Source organism: Myxocyprinus asiaticus, chromosome 49 (genome assembly GCF_019703515.2).
Source record: "Myxocyprinus asiaticus isolate MX2 ecotype Aquarium Trade chromosome 49, UBuf_Myxa_2, whole genome shotgun sequence".
NCBI lineage: Eukaryota > Metazoa > Chordata > Actinopteri > Cypriniformes > Catostomidae > Myxocyprinus > Myxocyprinus asiaticus.
In genome coordinates this window covers 3433904-3456425 of record NC_059392.1, presented here as the reverse complement: position 1 = coordinate 3456425, position 22522 = coordinate 3433904, and the positions used below count along the sequence as shown (strand labels likewise).

The 22522-nt window shown below is 37.5% G+C and overlaps 1 protein-coding gene across 4 annotated transcripts; it reads right to left on the bottom strand.

The window, feature by feature from the left end:
- Positions 1-1209: 1209 nt before the first annotated feature.
- Positions 1210-20545, bottom strand: pak2b (p21 protein (Cdc42/Rac)-activated kinase 2b). 4 transcript variants are annotated; one of them, XM_051693630.1, is made up of 15 exons: positions 20352-20545; positions 10410-10704; positions 9997-10103; positions 8071-8230; positions 6032-6063; positions 5798-5917; positions 5547-5685; positions 5389-5452; positions 5207-5255; positions 5006-5118; positions 4758-4875; positions 4422-4521; positions 2702-2898; positions 2276-2413; positions 1210-2174 (listed from the first exon to the last, which is right to left on the bottom strand). In XM_051693630.1, the coding sequence occupies exons 2-15, from the start codon at positions 10597-10599 to the stop codon at positions 2088-2090; spliced, it is 1614 nt and encodes a 537-aa protein (XP_051549590.1). In that variant the 5' UTR covers positions 10600-10704; positions 20352-20545; the 3' UTR covers positions 1210-2087. The 4 variants fall into 4 exon arrangements, with proteins under 4 accessions (XP_051549590.1, XP_051549591.1, XP_051549593.1 ...); XM_051693631.1 differs by having other exon boundaries at positions 8083-8230; XM_051693633.1 differs by having other exon boundaries at positions 10410-10575.
- Between the last annotated feature and the right edge of the window lie 1977 nt (positions 20546-22522).

Here is a 22522-nt window from a genome sequence, read left to right as displayed (position 1 = left end):
AAACACATACCTATAAATAGTAAATCCAGAGAAACTGACCATTTTGCAGTGGCCTCTTAATTTTTTTCCAGAGCTGTATTTGATAATTAGTGTTTTTTTACGCATTTATCTTATCCAAAAACTGAACTGAAAATTTCACTAAAATACAATGTTAGCACACAAATTAAATATTAAATCTTTAGGTCTTCCAAGCCTCGAGTACACCTGCAAATCTTTCATACACCCGAATTTAAACATGTCGGAGCTTTAAATGTTTGCTAACATTTTAGTGAACGTTTTTCTTTCTTTTATGAGTCTATTTAAATACAACATTATATGTATTTGCTCAAAAAACTGTCAAGAGGAGATTTTGGTTCACAGTATTACTGATTCACCAAACATCGTTCGACCCCACACCTATAAAAACTGCAATTTCAACAACAAAGATTAATTTCATGGTAGCGAAAGAGAAACTTTTAAATAAATCACCAAGAACACGTAGCAAGTTTTTGTTCAAATGTAGAACTGTACGGTACTCACCTGCACGACAGAAACATCCACAAACTTTGGGATTTCGACGCCAAATTATTTAAATATCTTAGATTTATATATTGGAATGTATTCCAAATAAGGAAAGACTATATAATACAAATAAATAATGATAAAGACGCTTTTTCCGTTCAGCTGTAGTGTTTTTCCATCGACCCTCACAGCACGACCGTTGACGTTTGAATTTTAAGGCGGGAAAGTGAATTTAACTGACGTGACCAATCGAATTCAAGGGTTCATCCACATAACACAAAAATATATATGGTATTAGTATTTTTTATTTGCATTTCATACTGCTTGTCTTTAATTTTCCTCATTTTTTGTGCAGTGTGAAATTAGATTGTAAAACGTTATCAAACTCCTGTGAGGAACCCCTACTAGACACGTGTAGTTCAGTTTGAATTAACCTGTTTTATCTGTCCTTTTCATTCAAGGAGTGATTTCTTAACATTAAAAATAGATAATTAACTTTAAACTTGTAGATAGTTCTTGAAGCGCACACAAGCTACCAACTGGCATACCAGTCAGGACATCCTCTTGAAATCAGTCAATATTTAATGTTTTTCAATCTCAAGGCCTTCACACTCCAAGTAACTCTGCTACATCTATGAACGTCCCCTAAAGAGTTTATAATACTCTCAAGTTTCAAGATCTCTTAAAATGAAGATCAAGACATGTATGCAATGTTGCAATGACTGTATTGTTCAACAAAAGTTGCAGGAATCCAACTTGCAAAACAAGTGACTGAAAAGCATAAAAATAGTTATCAATTCTTACATCATGACATATCGACAACTGCATTAACTTCATAATAAACTGTTAGTTACTAAAACAACAACAAAAAAGTGTTCATGTACACAAACATTTATCAAATCTACGCATCCTGTTTTTGGTTAACTACATCAATTGTAACGCTACGCTTCTTCGAAGTACGCAATATACACATTTCATCACATGAAAGTTTCGTCTCAGGTTAGAGGAAATTCAATGGCATAAATTTAGCCACTTTAGACAGAGAATAAAGGTGTTTGCTGGAATAACAACAAAAGGCACAAGTGACTACAAAAATCATTCACTGCTCGCAGTTGGCATTTATCGGTAAGGTGCTCTTCCCTTACAAGGAGGGGTGGAAACAGGAGTACACAGTTTTCAGTCATGATTCTTGCTACATGATCATAAAGACTAACAAAATGTCTCTAGCTTGATTTGAAATTCATCCATTTGGCAACATATAAGATCTCATCTAGGGAAGTCAAAGAGTGGATAAGTTCAGACATAAAACAAACAGCAAAGTCCCGATGTTCCACAGCAAAAGAAATCTAATGACAGTGGAACAAGGACATGGGGATTTCTAAAGTCCCCTAACACCACGGCGGTCCATACAGGTTTAAAAACAGGAAAAAGACCCAAATGATATGCTTGGAGTTTTGTTTTGACAACACTGATATGTTGTTGACAGGGTGGCACACTGGTAAAAACACCTGGCACAGATTTATAGAGTGTTCAGCAGTCTGTATGTGCGCTGCCCTTGCGGGCACCAGCTTGTTTGGGGAGGGAGGCTAACGGTTGTTCTTCATGGCATCCTTGGCAGCCAAAATCAGAGGAGTGAGACTCGAGAGAGGTTTGGCCAGCTTCAGAAAGGGATGCTAAAGGAAACAGAAGGTGTGATAAATAAACAGTAGTTACACAAAGATGAAAAAATCTTGCTATTCCTTGAATACTAGTACAGAAATCGCTCTTGTTGTACCTGCAAAAGCTCTTTGCTTCCACCCCTCTTATCTACGTCCATTTCCAGACAGCGACTCAGGAAGTCTCGGAAAATCGGCGACAGCTTTTCAGGACTCTGCAACTCTGGAGTTCCATTGGTGGCAATCAGATAGAGTGCCTGAGCGAGAAAGAGTTAGAATTAAGTGGCATTTCCATTCAGGGAATAAGATAACTGGAAATCGGCAAGTCGCTGGACTGTTGGTTGCTAGTAGCCGTTCCTACTGAACTGTAGGATCAAACTGTATCAACAGCACAAAGTCGACCTCAAATGGACGACTCCCAGTGAATGACTTTGACTCATTGTCAGTGTGAATGCCCCTTTAGAAACCCTTTAGAGACACTTTGTGTCTGATAATCTACTGTATAAGTAGTGTGTTTTTTTCATATACAAATTACGCCAACGTACCCTCAGTGGATTCTCATTGAGGTATGGTGGTTCTCCCTCCACCATCTCGATAGCCATGATGCCCAGGGACCAGATATCGACTTTGGGTCCGTAGGCTTTACGTGTCACGACTTCTGGAGCCATCCAATATGGTGTACCCACCATTGTGCTTCTCTTACTCTGTTCAGGGGTGATCTGAGCACAGAATCCAAAGTCCGCTACAAAGCAGGAATGGGAATAAAGATGGTTTAGAAATGGTAGGAGTGATAGACATTTGTAGACCAGGTAAGTCTAGTTTGATTAGCACTAAAGAATAGTTCACCCAAAAATGAAAATTCTCTATTTATTCACTTAACCTGATGCCATCCCAGATGTGTATGACTTTCTTTCTTCAGCAGAACACAAATGAAGATTTTAAGAAGAAGATAGAGCTCTATCAGGTCCTTATAATGAAAGTACACAGGTGCAAGTACTTTGATGGTCCAAAAGTCAAATTTAGGCAGCATAAAAGTAATCCATGAATGTCTTCTGAAGCGAATACATAGGTCTATGTAAGAAACAAGTTGATAATTCAAATTTTAACTTTAAATCAGCGCTTCCTTTCAGGGATCTGATGCTGTTTGAAATGTCCAAACTCTCGCGTGATGTTCGTTCTTCTGTTGTAAATAAGTGCCGCTTCCAAATTCTCGCGTGAACTCGCTGACGTGCTTACGTCACGCGACAGCTACATAAAGCGTCAGCTGCTGGCAGGAAGTGCTTTTTAAAAGTTAATAACTTTTTAATTATCAATTTATTTTTTACACGAACGTATCCATTTGCTTCAGAAGACATTCATTGATCGACTGGAGTTGTGTGGATTACATTTATGCTGCCTAAATGTGACTTTTGGACTGTCAAAGTGCTGACACCCGTGTACTTCCATTATTAGGACCTGATAGAGCTCTGTCTTCTTAAAATCTTCATTTGTGTTCTGCTAAAGAAAGACAGTTATACACATCTGGGATGGCATCAGGGTAAGTGAATAATGAGAGAATCTTCATTTTTGGATGAACAATTCCTTTAACGTACCTTAATTTAAGTTCAGTCCGATTAATGGGTTATACTATCATGCGCCTTGGTTTTGATTGTTAATTCAACAAAACACTGAAAAAAAAATTCCCAAAAAAATTTCAGCAAACTGAAAAACCTGTCAGATGGACTTTACTTGCCTTGTTTTCACTGGCATCAAATTAATAATGTGTACCCTTACTTAGGTCCATTTACATGCAATTCTTTTGAAGACATGTTGGAGAACAAGATGTTGTCTACATTTAAAGGTATGCATGAGATAACCAGCAGTCCATAAACCTTATCAGAAAGGCCTGTGCGATCTTGGGTGAAAAAACAAAACATGACATTGCAGTGAACTTTGGGTGAGTTTGTTCATATTCATACAGTGAACCAAGTCAGAGCTTGTTTGTAATTGCTTTAGATTCAGATTCACCTCGTTTTGGGAAACAAGAGGTCTACTGTTCAAGTTCATAATTAGCTTTCAAAGAAGCTAAACCAAACGTTTTCAAAGTCTTGCAAAAAAACGCATACGTCTATGAAAATCAGGTGTGAAAACACATTTCAATGAGTAGCAACTAATCACAATCAACATCTTTGTCCTCTAGCTGAATATCATACTTAACGCAAAGTGTTGGAGTCCGTTTACATTCGTAAAAAACAAGAGGGTTACGGTGTAGAACTGAGAACGTACTGAGCTTGACAGATCCATCCATTCCAAGAAGCACGTTGTCACTCTTGATGTCTCGATGAATGACTTGATTAGCATGCAGAAATTCCAGTGCTTGCAAACACTGCGAGATAACAGAAGAGGAAGTTAAGCGACTTACTTCCTGTTAACATATATTTGGCTGAATTTAGAACACAGCTCAAATGTATGTAAATCGTCAGGACAGTGTTATTACTGTTAAAACGAATGAAAAACAAAAATGAAATAAAAACATTTGTTCATTTAAATAAAATTTTATACTAACAATCATAAAGTGAACACTAATGATTCTGGCCTTGTTCGATTTCGATTTCTACACACCTCTCGACATACAGCAGCAATCTGGGCCTCGTCCATACATGTCTCAGTTACCACATCTGTGAGCGAACCGCCAGCCAAGTATTCCATCACTACGAAAAGCTCCTCCCCATCCAGAAAACTGTACCAGATGTACAATTAACACTTTTAAAACCACATGGTATCAATGTATCCAGTCCACTTAAAAGTCAATATCACATTGCATTTGGAACCAATTTACTTCAATAATGTGACTTTTCCAAAGGTGTTACCTGTCTAAGAAGTTTACGATGTTTGGATTCTTTAGCTCCTTCATGACAAGTATTTCATTGATAATGAGCTCCTTCTTGGGCTGTTTTTGCAGGTTGATCTGTTTGATGGCCACCTGAGAGACAGAAACACACAGCATTAAATGTATGTCTAATTCCAGCACCATTTCTCCGAACGTCCCCCCTGTATCTGCATTGCATTACCTCCTGTCCAGTGGCAACATCGATGGCAGTGAACACTGTTCCCGAAGCTCTATGAAAAGACAAATGTTTATTTATTGCCTTTCCAATAGCATCTGTATTTTAAGGTGTTTGCACTACTTTCAAAACTGTGACGCTGAGTCAGTTTTGATTTCATGTTGACTTCAGGATCATAATTGACCTACCCTTGTCCAATCTTCTCGTATCGTGTATATTTCTTTTTTGGATCCCCAATACTGACTATGGTTCCTGTGCGAGTACAAAGAGAAAACACATTTGAGCCTTACAGTAAGAGAAGTGAAACCAAGTAAAGAGTCTCTGATGTAGTGACGCAATGACGTACTCAGCTTGTCCATGATCTCCTCGTCTGTCATTTTGCCCTTTTTGGGTCTCTGTCGGTCAGCAGCCTTCGATGCAACCTCACTGTCCGGAGAGGTCACGGGGGGAGGGATGGGGTCAATGACAGATGGTCGAGTCAACATCTGAAAAATAAAGAAAAACACAAATCATCAAAACATGACATTCCAGAAGAAATACTTTCATGCAGGTTTGAAACAATATGAGGTTTGAATTTTTCGTTGAACTATTGCTTACACTCTTGGTGTGTTCTGGTCGAGGTGCAACAACAGGCGGTGGTGTCTCCTCATCGTCATCTTCCTCATCGTCATCAACGGTTTTGATTGGAGATGAAGGCTCTGGCGTTTTCTTGACAGGCTGAGGTTTCAGGGAGGAAACAAGTTGGACATGTTATTATTATCTGGTAAGAAGATTTACAAAAAGATTTTACTTATTTGGTTTTTCTTGGTTGTTTTTGTTTTTGATACATACCGACTGTTCACCAGAGGGAAATCCATCCTTCTCTATTTAAAAACAAGGTTAGAAAAATGATCAGTACAATATCACTTGATACTTCTTAAAATATCACAGTAAATAGATGCTATTTTGGGTGAGATAACTGTTAGATTAAAGTCTATATTCTGGTTAAGCCTTTATTCTGAAAAAGATGTTTACATGCTCTATAGATACTGGAATATTCCTGTGTACAGTATATTCCGAATAAACTAAGAATTGCACAATCCTTTACTGCTATTCTCTTCTGGAAATTGCAAATTGTAGGTCATGACGTTTCTATTAACTAGAGGTCGACCGATAGTGGATTTTACCGAAACCGATAATAAAGGTGGTGGAAAAGGCCGATAACCGAGTCCCAGTTTCTACATAAGGAGGAATATTCCAAATAGATGTATACTTTATGTAGCATTTAAACTTTTTTTCGGAATAAAGTCTTAACCAGTTAATTACCTTAATCGCTGATGTGGATATAAATGTTGTCAAATTTAAAAGACGGATAGATGAGCTCTGATGTTAAATCACTTCAGGTCAGGAATTTAACATCACGCTCAGGTTTAGGCTATAAATAAATACATGAGAATCACGTTTGATACATTAACAAAGATATTTAAAGAAGTGGAAAGTGTATATGATGTCGTATCTTAGTTAATGTTACACGACAAGCTCCAGACACGCGCTCAATTAACGGACCGCAAACGGAGACGAGACAGTGCACATCCAATCTGAAATCACACTGTGCACATTTTCATTCATAAGTTTTACACTTCAGAAATATTGGCTGCACAGATTCATGAATTCGTCGTAATTTTGGATATGTTTATTTAAAATGTTGCTTTTAGGGGCTTGGGTAACTCAGCGAGTATTAACGCTGGCTACCACACCTGGAGTCGCGTGTTTGGATCCAGGGCGTGCTGAGTGACTCCAGCCAGGTCTCCTAAGCAACCAAATTGGCCCGGTTGCTAGGTAGGGTAGAGTCACATGGGGTAACCTCCTCGTGGTCGTGATTAGGGGTTCTCACTCTCAGTGGGGCAGGTGGTAACTTTTGCGTGGATCGCGGAGAGTAGCATGAGCCTCCACATGCTGTGAGTCTCCGCGGTGTCATGCACAACGAGTCACGTGATAAGATGCGCGGATTGACGGTCTCAGAAGTGGAGGCAACTGAGACTTGTCCTCCACCACCCGGATTGAGGCGAGTAACCGCGCCACCATGAGGACCTACTAAGTAGTGGGAATTGGGTATTCCAAATTGGAAGAAAGGGGATTAAAAAAATAAATAAAATAAAAAAATTTCGCTTTATCCTTGTGCTTTTTGGATAATCAGTCAAATGAATATGTTTTATATTATTCGGATGAATCCGTTATTCATTTTGAAGTCATTATCCGTGCCTTTCGGGCACATCCCTACTGTTCATTTCATTGGCTGGATCTTACCCTTGTTTGTATCCAAATAAATGTTCTGTAAATGTCTTCTTTTAACCTTTTTGACCCTGATGAAGGCCTGTGTGCCGAAACGCTTCGGTTTTATTTATTTAAATAGATTTTCTCCCTTCAAAGAGAGTTGCTGGATTTATCCTCTTTATTTGTACTTTGCTCTACTTATGCACCTTGTTTGATGGTGATGTTGCACCAGACTTATTACTCTAATGTTAAAATTCAGTCTCAATCGGGTTTACATGAAGTTAACAATCAGAATATGACCAAATTCCGAAATAATATCAGATATTCTTATGCAATTATATGCGGTCACTAAGTACAAACTGTGACGAGGAGGGGGGCGTGGCCGGGCCGTAACGATGGATGCCAGGTGCAGAATCAGCCCAATCAGCTGGGAGATGGATAAGAGGAGCCGGGGACACCAGTTCGAGAGAGACAGAGAGACGCATACGGAGTTGTGTGTGCGCGTCAGTGTTTTATGTTGTGTTTCAGTTGGAAGGGTCTGTGTAGTAATTAAAGTTTGTGAGTGTTCATCCTGTTCCCGCCACTTCCTTTCCATTAAGAGAGACCATTTACACTACCATAGTCCAGACCTGAGGAGAAGCTGAGGTACTTCTGCCTGCCGTTCCCCGTGGAGTCGTAGAACTTGAGGACATCTAGAACGGCTTGCGGGTTCTTCTTCTGCTCAGATTTGGTGATGTTGGAGGTCTGCAGTAACCTCGCCCACTGCTCTGGCATCCCCTGTAAGACATCAATGGATAGAGAAACCAAATACTGTAATACATGGCATCATGCCACAAATGCTGTCGATCGAGCTTAACTTTGAACCTGGAACATTCCTGTGCTGTAAATTACATTTTATAATATGATTGTCTGACTCTTGATTTACTAAGGCAAATTTTAATAGTTAACATTTGATGTATCCTAAAAACACAATAAAACACAATAAAATAATATATATATATATATATATATATATATATATATATATATATTTTTTTTTTTTTTTTTTTTTTTTTAAACAAAAATTACAGCTTGATTGGAAATGACACCCAATTAAAATAAAGGTGATGTTTCCCTTGAATGTATTTGTTTTGTACATATTTCATCTCAAGCGTGCTCTTCACTGACACTTTTGTCCACTTGGTTAACAAGTACACTAACTTTTGAAAAAACTTTATTAGGGGCAAAATTGTTTGGTGTGCTGGAAATGACGTCAAAACTGTGGGACAGTCGTAAATTGTGCAAAATTGATAGAAACCATTTTCACACATAACACGTGGTTAAAAAGTGGTTTAGATTCATTTCACTCCTTGTTTAGATTTGTATAATTTTAAATGTAATCATTAGTATTTTTATAATGGATTTTCATAGTTTAGTATTGAAAGTCTGGGTCTGGGACAAGGCCAAAACAGTCAAATCTTTACATAAAACGCATTTGAAAAGTACTAAAAAAATAAACGATAAATGTCTGGCAAAATGTTTTCAATTCAGTTTTAATGTGAACTTCATATAACAAAACGAAAACACTAAAATCTGCTAGTTTACTAAAAATCAACCACTAAGTTGAAGAAACGCTCGAATATGAATATTTTAATTAGATTCTTACTGTATTTTTGTTGCATTAAACATTCTGAATTTACTTGGTTTAGTTAAAATGATGGTTAGTAATAATTATCACGATATACATTTTTTGTTGTATCGCAAAGCCCTATGGATGCATGAAATATAGTGAAAACAAAAATATCGGATATCGGCCAAAATTTCAATATCAGTGCATCTCTAATTACATCATTAAGGTTTAATAAAAATCATAAATAATACAAATAATTAATTCAATAAAATAATAAAGATTTAATAAAAATCAACCATCAGGACATGAAATTCCCTGAAGTCCAAGAAACACCTGAATATGCATTTTATTTGCATTAAACAATTTTCAATCTACTTGGCAAATGTTCTTTTTAAGTCATTCATCGAGACATCAAGAGTGACAACGTGCTTCTTGGAATGGATGGATCTGTCAAGCTCAGTACGTTCTCAGTTCTACACCGTAACCCTCTTGTTTTTTACGAATGTAAACGGACTCCAACACTTTGCGTTAAGTATGATATTCAGCTAGAGGACAAAGATGTTGATTGTGATTAGTTGCTACTCATTGAAATGTGTTTTCACACCTGATTTTCATAGACGTATGCGTTTTTTTGCAAGACTTTGAAACAATGGTTTCTCTGATTTCAAAGTACATAAATATCAAGAGATATATATTTATATAATATTATCAAAAGGCTGAAAATGATCAGAATATAATTTTTTTGGCTGTCTCGCAAAACCCTACTACAGATGCATGATACATCATGTTCATAAAAATAATTAACGAATAACGGTATTGGCCAAAATGTCAATTTCAATGCATTCCCTAATTACATAATTAAACAGAGGTTTTGTGGTAGCTGTGCACATGCAACTATCAAGTCCTGGCAATAAAGATGGGAATCCACTCTTACCGTAAACTCCCCCGTGACAGCATCAAATCCCACATGGATTGTGTGCTCAAAGTCTGATGGCGGTGAGATCTCCGGTCTTTCTTTATCTCTGTCTTTCCTTCGACCACCTGATATGTGACATACAAACAACCAAGTTTCACTTTCACTGTACACTAACACATTTCAGAGAATAATAAACACTGTATTATCACAATCAAAGTGTGAAACAAGGTGACGCATCACAATAGATCACGATACATTAAAACATAAACCGGAATGTACATACAAAACGAAAAGCTATGCAGACTAAACACACTGCTAATGGTGTGAAGAATGTCATACAGGCTTAAACATCATACGGGCAAGTAATATTTTAATACTTATGGTTATGGGTGTTTTCAAACTAATAAAGTAATGTTAATAAAAACACGCACCCTTCTCGGCTCCTGAGAAGATGGAGATGATTTTATTCCGAGGTTTGCGCTCCTCTGGGACCGAGGGGAGGGGCTTGGAGCTATGATTGGCGGAGAGTGTGTGGTCCTTCCCGCCACCGCTGAAGATTGTGCTACTCATCCTGACAGGTGGAGCTGGCGGTTTGTCCTCCAGATCCCCATTATCACACATGATCCCAAAGAAAGGGTGGATGAAGAGAGAAGGAAATAAAGGAGTGGGTTGAGGGGGAACGTATGGAGTGATGCAGATGGAGATAAAGAAAAGGAGGAGTTAGAGCTGGAGAAGAGAAAGAAAGTAGCAAAGGAAATGCACAACGGAGAGACGGAGAGGTGAGCGATGCGGACATAAAGCATCAGCATGAAAGCATACTGACTCTCACTGGAACCCCCATAACGCCATATTTACAAGAAACAACTAGTAATTTAATCATCAGCCCCTAATAGTAGATTACAAATGTATTACATGTGCCTCAAATGTATTATAAATGTCTTCAATTCACTGGCCAAATGGATTGTGTGTACATCCCATAAAAATAAATGGTACTACTTAATTGAGATGGACCGATATCAGTTTTACTGTTTAATTGTGCCGATAGTTGCTTTTTGGAACAATTGGTTATCAGCAAAAATCTATGCCGATAGTTGCCATTATATTATCAGTAAACCTCATCTGGTGCAATATATATAGACAAAACTCTTCATCCGGTGAATAGAGGTAGATGATATATCGGTTTTACCGATTAATCGGTGCCAATAGTTGCTTTTTGGAACTATCGGTTATCAGTTCCTCTGTGGAGTTCTACAGTTAAAACAGAATTGGTTCTGCAATATATTTTTTATTTAATATACACATATTTTGATATTTTAATCAGATAATCAACTGTTTTAAATGTAAGCAAGGGCATGCAAAGAAAAATGCAACTTTATGGAAACGTCCCCCTTCAGCACATGCATTGTGACTCCAACTTCATACATTAAGAATAATTATACTATTATTTACCTTTACATAACATCAGCCCCTAATGTTATGTAATCTACTAATAGTAGGGTGCCAGTGGTCAATATATGATATACCAAATTTACTTTCCTCCATGTTTTCTCAAACTTCACCTAACAGTATGGCAAAAAGGATTGTGTGTACATCCCGTAAAAATAAATGGTACTATTTAATAGATGTAGACTGATATATCGGTTTTACCGATTAATCGGTGCCGATAGTTGCATTTTGGATCTATTGTTTATAAGCAAAAATCCTCTGTGTTTCTCTGTGGAGTTCTATTTAAAACGGATCTGGTTCTGCAATATATATTTTATGTAATATATTCATATTTTCTTATTTTAATTATATACAGGTGTTTTAAAATTGAAGCAAGGGCATGCAAAGAAACATTTGAGTATCTGGAAACACATCCGGTCTCTAAATTAATATATTGTGAATAGGAGAAGTGACCCAATTAAGCCCACCCAAATCTAAGTTTTACATGCTTCCAATAAAATGAGTATTAAATCAAAGATTAATCTCTCATCTAAACACTCTTGTTATGTTTTGTGATAAAGTAACTTAATTTTGTCAGTTTAACTGAAAATGTGAAAAGTCTGGAGTGGGCTTATAAGGAACATGTGTACCATTTAAGCCCACGTGTGTTCTTAATAAGCCCACTATGATTTTAAACATGTAAATGCTTCACATTTGACTAAATAAACACCTCAATTTTGATTATTTTTGTAGATTTAGACCTCAAACATCATAACCAGTCAATTAAATCTTCAATTTCTGAATCTGACAGTCCTTATCATTTTGTTCTCTCTTTTCATTTTTCTCCCTGCAATGAAAACAGATTCAGTATGTAGAGTTGACAATGAGTTCAGTTTAATATGAGGTTCAATGGGTTATTTGCTCAGTGGGCTTATTAGGAACAATAGGGGTCAATGGAAAATAAACCTAAATAATTTAGAGTCAAGGTAAACAACTTTTTTTTCATGAATAAAAAAATACTATATTTTACAACATAGAGCATGTTTGTTGTTGTTTAAACAAATTAAATAATTATTCTGCTTTTAAGCTTTGAGGAAACTGTTTCTTATAAGCCCACATGAAAACAAAGTTATATTTCTGGATTATAATTACAGACTGAGCACTAAATCTTGTTTGAGCTCAATAAGCATCTTAAATATTTTCATTTAATATGTTTATCAGCCGTTTTTATTCATTTATTTTCTTTTACTGCATCTATCTTTGTGAGCATCACTCACAGTGTACTGCATGAGCTCCAGAAACTCATGAAATCCATCTTTTCAAATACAAAGTATTGCTGTTAAATACAAAGAAAATAAATTGTATCAAGTATGTCTTTTTTATATTTAAAAATAAAACAGTAAGTGGGCTTAAATGGTACATGGGCTTAATTGGGTCACTTCCCATAATTATGAACCTTATTCCTCTAAACCTCATTTAGTGAAATATTATATATATATATATATATATATATATATATATATATATATATATATATATATATATATATATATCATCAGCCCCTAATGTTATGTAATCTACTAATAGTAGGGTGGCCAGTGGTCAGTATATGACATACCAAATTTAATTTACTCAATGTTTACTCAAGCTTCACCTAAATGTACTTGAAAATGTGCCTCAAATGTATTATAGATGTCTTCAATTAATTGGCAAAATGGATTGTGTGCACATCCCATAAAAATAAATGGTACCATCGGTTATTGGCAAAAATCCTTAGGTTCCTCAGTGGAGTTCTGCAATTAAAACAGAATTGGTTCTGCAATATATATATATATATTTTATATATGTATATTTTATTATTTTAATTCAATAATCAAGTGTTTTAAACTGAAGCGAGGGCATGCAAAGAAAAATGTGACTATATGGAAACATGCATCCGGTCTCTAACTTAATATATTGTGAACAATTATTAATCTTATTCCTCCTTAAACCTCATCTGGTGAAAGATATATATATATATATATATATATATATATATATATATATATATATATATATATATATATACAGTTGAAGTCAGAAGTTTACATACACTTAGGTTGAAGTCATTAAAACTTATTTTTTAACCGCTCCACAGATTTAATATTAGCAAACTATAGTTTTGGCAAGTCGTTTAGGACATCTACTTTGTGCATTACATGAGTAATTTTTCCAACATTTGTTTACAGACAGACTGTTTCACTTTTAATTGACTATATCACAATTCCAGTGGGTCAGAAGTTTACATACACTAAGTTAACTGTGCCTTTAAGCCGCTTGGAAAATTCCAGAAAATTATTTCAAGCCTTTAGGCAATTAGCTTCTGATAGGTGTAGTACTGAATTTGGAGGTGTACCTGTGGATGTATTTTAAGGCCTACCTTCAAACTCAGTGCCTCTTTGCTTGACATCATGGGAAAATCAAAAGAAATTGTGGACCTCCACAAATCTGGTTCATCCTTGGGAGCAATTTCCAAATGCCTGAAGGTACCACGTTTATCTGTACAAACAATGGTACGCAAGTAGAAACACCATGGGACTACGCAGCCATCATACCGCTCAGGAAGGAGACCCCTTCTGTCTCCTAGAGATGAACGTAGTTTAGTGCGAAAAGTGCAAATCAATCCCAGAACAACAGCAAAGGACCTTGTGAAGATGCTGGATGAAACGGGTAGAGAAGTATCTATATCCACAGTAAAACAAGACCTATATTGACATAACCTGAAAGGCTGCTCAGCAAGGAAGAAGCCACTGCTCCAAAACTGCCATAAAAAAGCCAGACTACAGTTTGCAAGTGCACATGGGGACAAAGATCTTACTTTTTGGAGAAATGTCCTCTGGTCTGATGAAACAAAAATTGAACCATTTGGCCATAATGGCCATCGTTATGTTTGGAGGAAAAAGGGGTGAGGCTTGCAAGCCGAAGAACACCATCCCAACCATAAAGCATGGGGGGTGGCAGCATCATGGTGTGGGGGTGCTTTGCTGCAGGAGGGACTGGTGCACTTAGATGGCATCATGAGGAAGGAAAATTATGTGGATATATTGAAGCAACATCTCAAGACATCAGCCATGAAGTTAAAGCTTGGTAGCTAATGGGTCTTCCAAATGGACGATGACCCCAAGCATACCTCCAAAGTTGTGGCAAAATGTCTTAAGGACAACAAAGTCAAGGTATTGGAGTGGCCATCACAAAGCCCTGACCTCAATCTGATAGACAATTTGTGGGCAGAACTTAAAAAAACTTGTGCAAGGAGGCCTACAAACCTGACTCAGTTACTCCAGTTCTGTCTGGAGGAATGGGCCAAAATTCCAGCAACTTATTGTGAGAAGCTTGTGGAAGGCTACCCAAAACATTTGACCCAAGTTAAACAATTTAAAGGCAATGCTACCAAATACTAACAAAGTGTATGTAAACTTCTGACCCACTGGGAATATGATGAAAGAAATAAAAGTCATTCTCTGTAATATTATTCTGACATTTCACATTCTTAAAATAGTGATCATAACTGACCTAAGACAGGGAATGTTTTCTATGATTAAATGTTAGGAATTGTGAAAAAATGAGTTTAAATGCATTTGGCTAAGGTGCATGTAAACTTGTGACTTCAACTGTGTGTGTGTGTGTGTGTGTGTGTGTGTGTGTGTGTGTGTATATATATATATATATATATATATATATATATATATATATATATATATATATATATATATACATATATATATATATATATATATATATATCATCAGCCCTTAATGTTATGTAATCTAATAATATTAGGGTGGCCAATGGTCAACATATGACATACGAAAATGTGCATCAAATGTATGATAAATGTCTTTTATTCAATGGCAAAATGGATTGTGTGCACATCCAGTAAAAATAAATGTTACCACTTAATAGAGGTAGACGATATATAGTTTTATCCCACGATTAATTGGTGCCGATAGAATCGGTTATTGGCAAAAATCCTCCAAGTTCCTCTGTGGAGTTCTACAGTTAAAACAGAATTGGTTCTGCAATATATATTGTATTTAATATATACATATTTTTTTATTTTAATCAGATAATCAAGTCATATATATATATATATATTTTTTTTTTTTTTCACATTTTAGAATAATAATAAAGTCATCAAAACTGTGTTATATTTGAGCATCTTCAAAGTAGTCACCCTTTGCCTAGAATTTGCAGACATGTACTCTTGACATTTTCTCAACCAACTTCTTGAGGTATCACCCTGGGATGCTTTTTAAACAGTATTGAAGGAGTTCCCATCTATGTTGGGCTCTTATTGGCTGCTTTATTATTTGGTCCAAGTCATAAATTTCAAAAACTTATATATATATATATATATATATACACAGTGCATCCGGAAAGTATTCACAGCGCTTCACTTTTTCCACATTTTGTTATGTTACAGCCTTATTCCAAAATGGATTAAATTCATTATTTTCCTCAAAATTCTACAAACAATACCCCATAATGACAACATGAAAGAAATTTGTTTGAAATCTTTGCAAATTTATTAAAAATAAAAAACGGGGAAAAAAAATCATACGTACATAAGTATTCACAGCCTTTGCCATGACACTCAAAATTGAGCTCAGGTGCATCCTGTTTCCACTGATCATCCTTGAGATGTTTCTACAACTTGATTGGAGTCCATCTGTGGTAAATTCAGTTGATTGGACATGCTTTGGAAAGGCACACACCTGTCTATATAAGGTCCCACAGTTAACAGTGCATGTCAGAGCACAAACCAAGCCATGAAGTCCAAGGAATTGTCTGTAGACCTCCGAGACAGGATTGTATCGAGGCACAGATCTGGGGAAGGGTACAGAAAAATTTCTGCAGCATTGAAGGTCCCAGTGAGCACAGTGGCCTCCATCATCTGTAAATGGAAGAAGTTTGGAAACACCAGGACTCTTCCTAGAGCTGGCCACCCGGCCAAACTGAGCGATCGGGGGAGAAGGGCCTTAGTCAGGGAGGTGACCAAGAACCCGATGGTCACTCTGACAGAGCTCCAGCATTTCTCTGTGGAGAGAGGAGAACCTTCCAGAAGAACAACCATCTCTGCAGCACTCCACCAATCAGGCCTGTATGGTAGAGTGGCCAGAAGGAAGCCACTCCTCAGTAAAAGGCACATGACAGCCCGCCTGGAGTTTGCCAAAAGGCACCTGAAGGACTCTCAGACCATGAGAAACAAAGATTGAACTCTTTGGCCTGAATGGCAAGCATCATGTCTGGAGGAAACCAGGCACCGCTCATCACCTGGCCAATACCATCCCTACAGTGAAGCATGGTGGTGGCAGCATCATGCTGTGGGGATGTTTTTCAGCAGCAGGAACTGGGAGACTAGTCAGGATCGAGGGAAAGATTACTGCAGCAATGTACAGAGACATCTTTGATGAAAACCTGCTCCAGAGTGCTCTGGACCTCAGACTGGGGCGAAGGTTCATCTTCCAGCAGGACAACGACCCTAAGCACACAGCCAAGATAACAAAAGAGTGGCTCCAGGACAACTCTGTGAATGTCCTTGAGTGGCCCAGCCAGAGCCCAGACTTGAACCCGATTGAACATCTCTGGAGAGATCTGAAAATGGCTGTGCACCGACGCTCCCCATCCAACCTGATGGAGCTTGAGAGGTCCTGCAAAGAAGAATGGGAGAAACTGCCCAAAAATAGGTGTGCCAAGCTTGTAGCATCATACTCAAAAAGACTTGAGGCTGTAATTGGTGCCAAAGGTGCTTCAACAAAGTATTGAGCAAAGGCTGTGAATACTTATGTACATGTGATTTTTTTTCGTTTTTTATTTTTATAAATTTGCAAAGATTTCAAACAAACTTCTTTCACGTTGTCATTATGGGGTATTATTTGTACAATTTTGAGGAAAATAATGAATTTAATCCATTTTGGAATAAGGCTGTAACATAACAAAATGTGGAAAAATTGAAGCGCTGTGAATACTTTCCGGATGCACTGTATACACACACACACACACACACACACAAAAGAAATATTTTACGGAATCAAGACTTCCTAAGGTAGCACTGTCTTTCCAAATGGATCCGATTGCTGCACAGCCTGCACTGCCACCCGCCGCTGCTTCCACGATCACAGCACTCACTATAGTCAGCAATACACAGTTGTTGATGATAATTATGATCTGGGCATTAACACTTTTTTTTCTCAGACTGTTGACTTGTTTTCACCTTTTTAGCAGTATAAATCTAACTTTTTTATGTTTTCAAATTTAAACGTTTATCAAAGCCTTCTGGAAACATGCAAAGTCAACTTTTAGTCTAATAATTTGGATATAGTTAATTCAAGGTCAAGTTGACGGAGGAAAAGTGAATTAAGAAAGAGGGACAGTGAGAAAGAATAAAAAAAGTATTGTAGTTCATAGTAGCCAGATTGTGTTTTTTTATGAGTTGTCAGACATTATTATTCACTCCTTTTTAGAAATTTGACACAACCAGGGAGAAAGACACAACCATGGTCTAGTGCTGTCACATAGACCGATGAGGTACCTCAGGACACTTATTGTATTTCAGTGACATCTTTCAGGATGCAGGAATATTTTCTCCATACCATTCCATAAAAATATATATATATATATATATATATACACACACACACACACACACCGATCAGCCACAACATTAAAACCGTCTGCCTAATATTGTGTAGGTCCCCCTCGTGCCGCCAAATCAGCGCCATCCCGCACCTCAGAATAGCATTCAGAGATGATATTCTTCTCACCACAATTGTACAGAGCGGTTATCTGAGTTACTGTAGACTTTGTCAGTTCAAACCAGTCTGACCATTCTCTGTTGACCTCTCTCATTAACAAGCATTTCCATCCACAGAACTGCCGCTCACTGGATGTTTTTTTTTTGGCACCATTCGGAGTAAATTCTAGAGACTGTTGTGTGTGAAAATCCCAGAAATACTCAAACCAGCCCATCTGGCACCAACAATCATCCATGCGATTATCTAATCAGCCAATCATGTGGCAGAAGTGCATAAAATCATTCAGATACGGGTCAGGAGCTTCAGTTAATGTTCACATCAACCATCAGAATGGGGAAAAATGTGATCTCAGTGATTTTGACCGTGGCATGATTGTTGGTGCCAGATGGACTAAGTGACAAATAAAGTGAATCTAATTATTTCAGATATCTCACTTGAAATTAGTGTTTTTTATGGTGTCATGGGGCTGGAAGGTATTTTATAACAAAAAAAAAATTGAAGTACAATCTAGTCCCAATCTCTCAATTCAAGCGGAATACATTATAAGGTTTGTTTAAAGTGGTCAGTCACATCTAATGACTAGATTAGACATTATATCTCACTAGCGATTGACCGATATATCGGCCGATATCTGGCCATTTTTCAATTACGGGCATCGGCCGATAACCGCATTCGCTTGGTCGATTAACAGAAGTATTTACTTCACCTTGTGTCCGTTCCCAAATCTCCCAATAGATTTGTCAACACTTTGTTTTCAAGGTTTTTTCTTTCCAAGTGTATGCAAATTTTAGAAAATATTGCATAATATAAGTGTTTGTTTCACTTTAGAAAATATGTGTACATCTGATTTGCTGTTTTTAAATTGCATTATGTTTATCGGCCATCCTTGCTCTCTACATATCGGCAATGTTGGGTGTAATGCATTACTAATTAATTAATTATGGTATTTAAATTATTTTTTATTAAAAAAGTAAGGGATTACTCTTAATTTTTCAGTAATTTAACTACAGTTACTTCTGATATAATTGCATTAAATACTGTATAGACTCTAGAACAATTCTATATAAAACAATGGTGAATTTAAAATCGAAATTTAACGTCTAATGTTTTCTAATTTAACGCTGCCCCCCCTTAAATTCTTTGGCCAGTTCATGAATAATTCCTTTGATTTTATATGATTTATTTGAAAGAATTAAATGCAACCCAATCTCATGAAAAGTCGTATTTCGTGTGATGTCGCACGATTTTGATCACATAAACTCGTACGACTTCATCACGTGCAAATGCCCGGATGTCTAATGCTGAAGTAAGCGCGAGTTCCGCGCACGAGGCGTTAAGGACATACTTATTAATATTATGCCCTTACCTAAACCCCTTATCTAAACTTAACCAATCGGTAGAGTGTGTAAACTTGACAGGAAGCTGTTGCGTGTGACAGAAGAAAGTAATTGTCACGTATTAGATGTAAACGATGTCCAGCGACGTCATTGGCTGTGGTGAAAGTCGTAGGAATTCAAACGAGTGCAGTCGCACGATATTATACGAATTAGCCAAATTTAGAAAAGTCGTACGAATCCCACCGATTTCGCCACGAGAGTGTGTTGGATTCATGCCTATCCTTGTATTTTTTATCTGGTCGAGGTTGATCAGGGTTTTAGAAAGTAATTAGCAATAAGTAATGCAATTACTTTTCAGGCAGAGTAATTAGTAATCTAATTACACGGTAGAAGATGTAATTAGTAGTTAGTAATTAGTTACTTTTTTAGAGTAACCTTCCCAAAACTGCATATCGGTATCGGCCATTGAAAAACTGATATCGGTCGACCACTACATTTCACTAGATCAACACCTTACATTAAAATAGGCTTCCAAACACTCATTAATAGACTGAATTTGCCCCAGCAACTCCAGACTAGCAAGATCAAGCAACATGTATGCAGATATAAATACTCCAATAGAGATACACAGAAATACAATAATAGAAGCTGTGTCTCCAAACATAGTGAGTTCCCTACCTAGACAACAGATCAAAGCATTTGCAGTGTTCGAAATGAGCATTTTGCCCGAAATAGGCGCCTATAAACGCTGTCTAGGTAGGAAGCACACTAGATTTTGAGACACTGGCAGAGAATCTCGGGTTGGGTCGACACTCACCTGTGAAACTGAACTCAAACTGAACTTTTAAGAGCTCAAGCGGTTCACTCAAGAGGTTTTCTGTCCGGCAAAGAGCTTGAGCTGAAGTAGAAGCCCCGTCCGATCGTTTCTAGGATGATTTTTGTAGTTTTTTTGTGTCGGTTTTGGGAAGGGGAGGAACCCAATAGTGCCTCTTTCTGCCCTCTCGACTGCAGCAGCAGTTTCCGGTGCGATGGGGTTGAGAGGAAGTGAATAACAAAATAAAAGTCACCTGAATATCTGACTTTATTATTATTAAAGGTGCTGTAAGCGATATTAGCCGTTCTAGAAATTCCACGAGCCGTTAAATTACACTTTCCAGAGGCACACGCGCACACACAGAAATATATTTGGTTTGGGTACTGTTTTAATACGATATGTGATGGAGCAGGAGAGCATCTTAATAAAAATGCCATTTGATGTCAGCAATCCCAAACAGTTACACCAGAGATTATTTAGCAGAGACGGGCCACTTCTATTTAAATAAATGGGAGAAATTGGAACGCTCAACCAAGCAGCTGTGAGCGCCCGGATGTACAAAAGTAGTCCCGTCTTCCAGTAAAAAGAGCCAATCACCTTTTAGATACAGACATCACCTGTCAATCAACTACAGAATGCGCATGCGCATCAGCTATACAAGCAGGGAAAATTTAGTTTTTTAGCGTAATATGAGGTTAAGAATCACAGTTTATGATTCCAGAATTGTCAGATTGTATTGCTGATTTGAAAGATGTTCTTTGATCGTAATCTTGACCAACCATCTTTGAGTTTTCGGTCTTTTCCCATTCAAGTAGATCAGAGCTGCACTGTCATGACTAGAAATAGCCTCCCGAGAGCGTTCCAAAGATGGCCGTTAGTGGGCTGACTTGCTAGAAAGCCTTTGGTGACACTGAACTTGTACAGGTTATTCGGGTGCTAGTTGTCAAAAGCAACGGTAGCAAAATAGCCTTCTAACGTGACAAAATGACGCTCTCAGCTTCCTTTTGACCATATATGGGCTGCCCTGTGAACGCGCGGAATGATTGACAGGCAGAACGTGTTTGACCGCAGCCTGCGGTAATCCTTTCCAGCTGTTTACAGAGGCCAGCGCTGTCACAGAGACAGATGTGATATTTATTAACACTTTTAATAATATTCCTTAAATTCTGGGGGCCTGGGTAGCTCAGCGAGTATTAACTCACTACCACACCTGGAGTCCCGAGTTGGAATCCAGGGCGTGCTGAGTGACTCCAGCCAGGTCTCCTAAGCAACCAAATTGGCCCGATTGCTAGGGAGGGTAGAGTCTGTGGGGCACGTGGTGAGTTGTGCGTGGATGCCGCGGAGAATAGCATGACGCCTCCACACGCACTAGGTCTCCGCAGTAATGCACTCAACAAGCCACGTGATAAGATGCGCAGATTGACGGTCTCAGATGTGGAGGCAACTGAGGTTCGTCCTCACTACACCACCACGAGGACTTAGAGCACATTGGGAATTCGTCATTCCAAATTGGGGAGAAAAAAAAAAAAATAATATATATATATATATATATATATATATAAATACAGGCTGCATGAACTGTTGCTCTCGTGTCCTTTCATGAACGCACACAGGAGATCAACGGTCAGTGAACATTTTCACTAAATAACACATTTGATTTCAGTTTGTTTTGCACCAAAACTTATCGTATCCTTTCATAACAATCATGAGTCTCATGGAATAATTTATCAGACTTATGAATTATACTTTTGTGTTCTTTTGAAGCTTGAAGAGGTGGTCACCATAAACTGCCAAATATGACATCACTGAGAACAACATTTTTTCACAATTTCTCCCTTTGTGCAAAGAAAAAGAAAGAAAGTCATATGGGGTTATAACAACACAGAGGTGAGTAAACATTGACTGACTTTTCATTTTTGGGTGAACTAATCCTTTAAGCCCCAGAAAAAATATCAAAATTACTTTGAACACAGAAAGTGAAAACATGTTTATAATAGTAGAGGTGCATTTGTTGTAAAAGTAATTGTTTTGCTTGAACTGCATTTTTAACTTGAAAAAAATGAATGTCACACCATTGACCCATATAACAAAATGCACTGTATTCTTTGTGGCTTATATATCCTTTTTATTACCTCCAGATGTGACCACTGATGGAAATGCCATTTTGAGTGAAG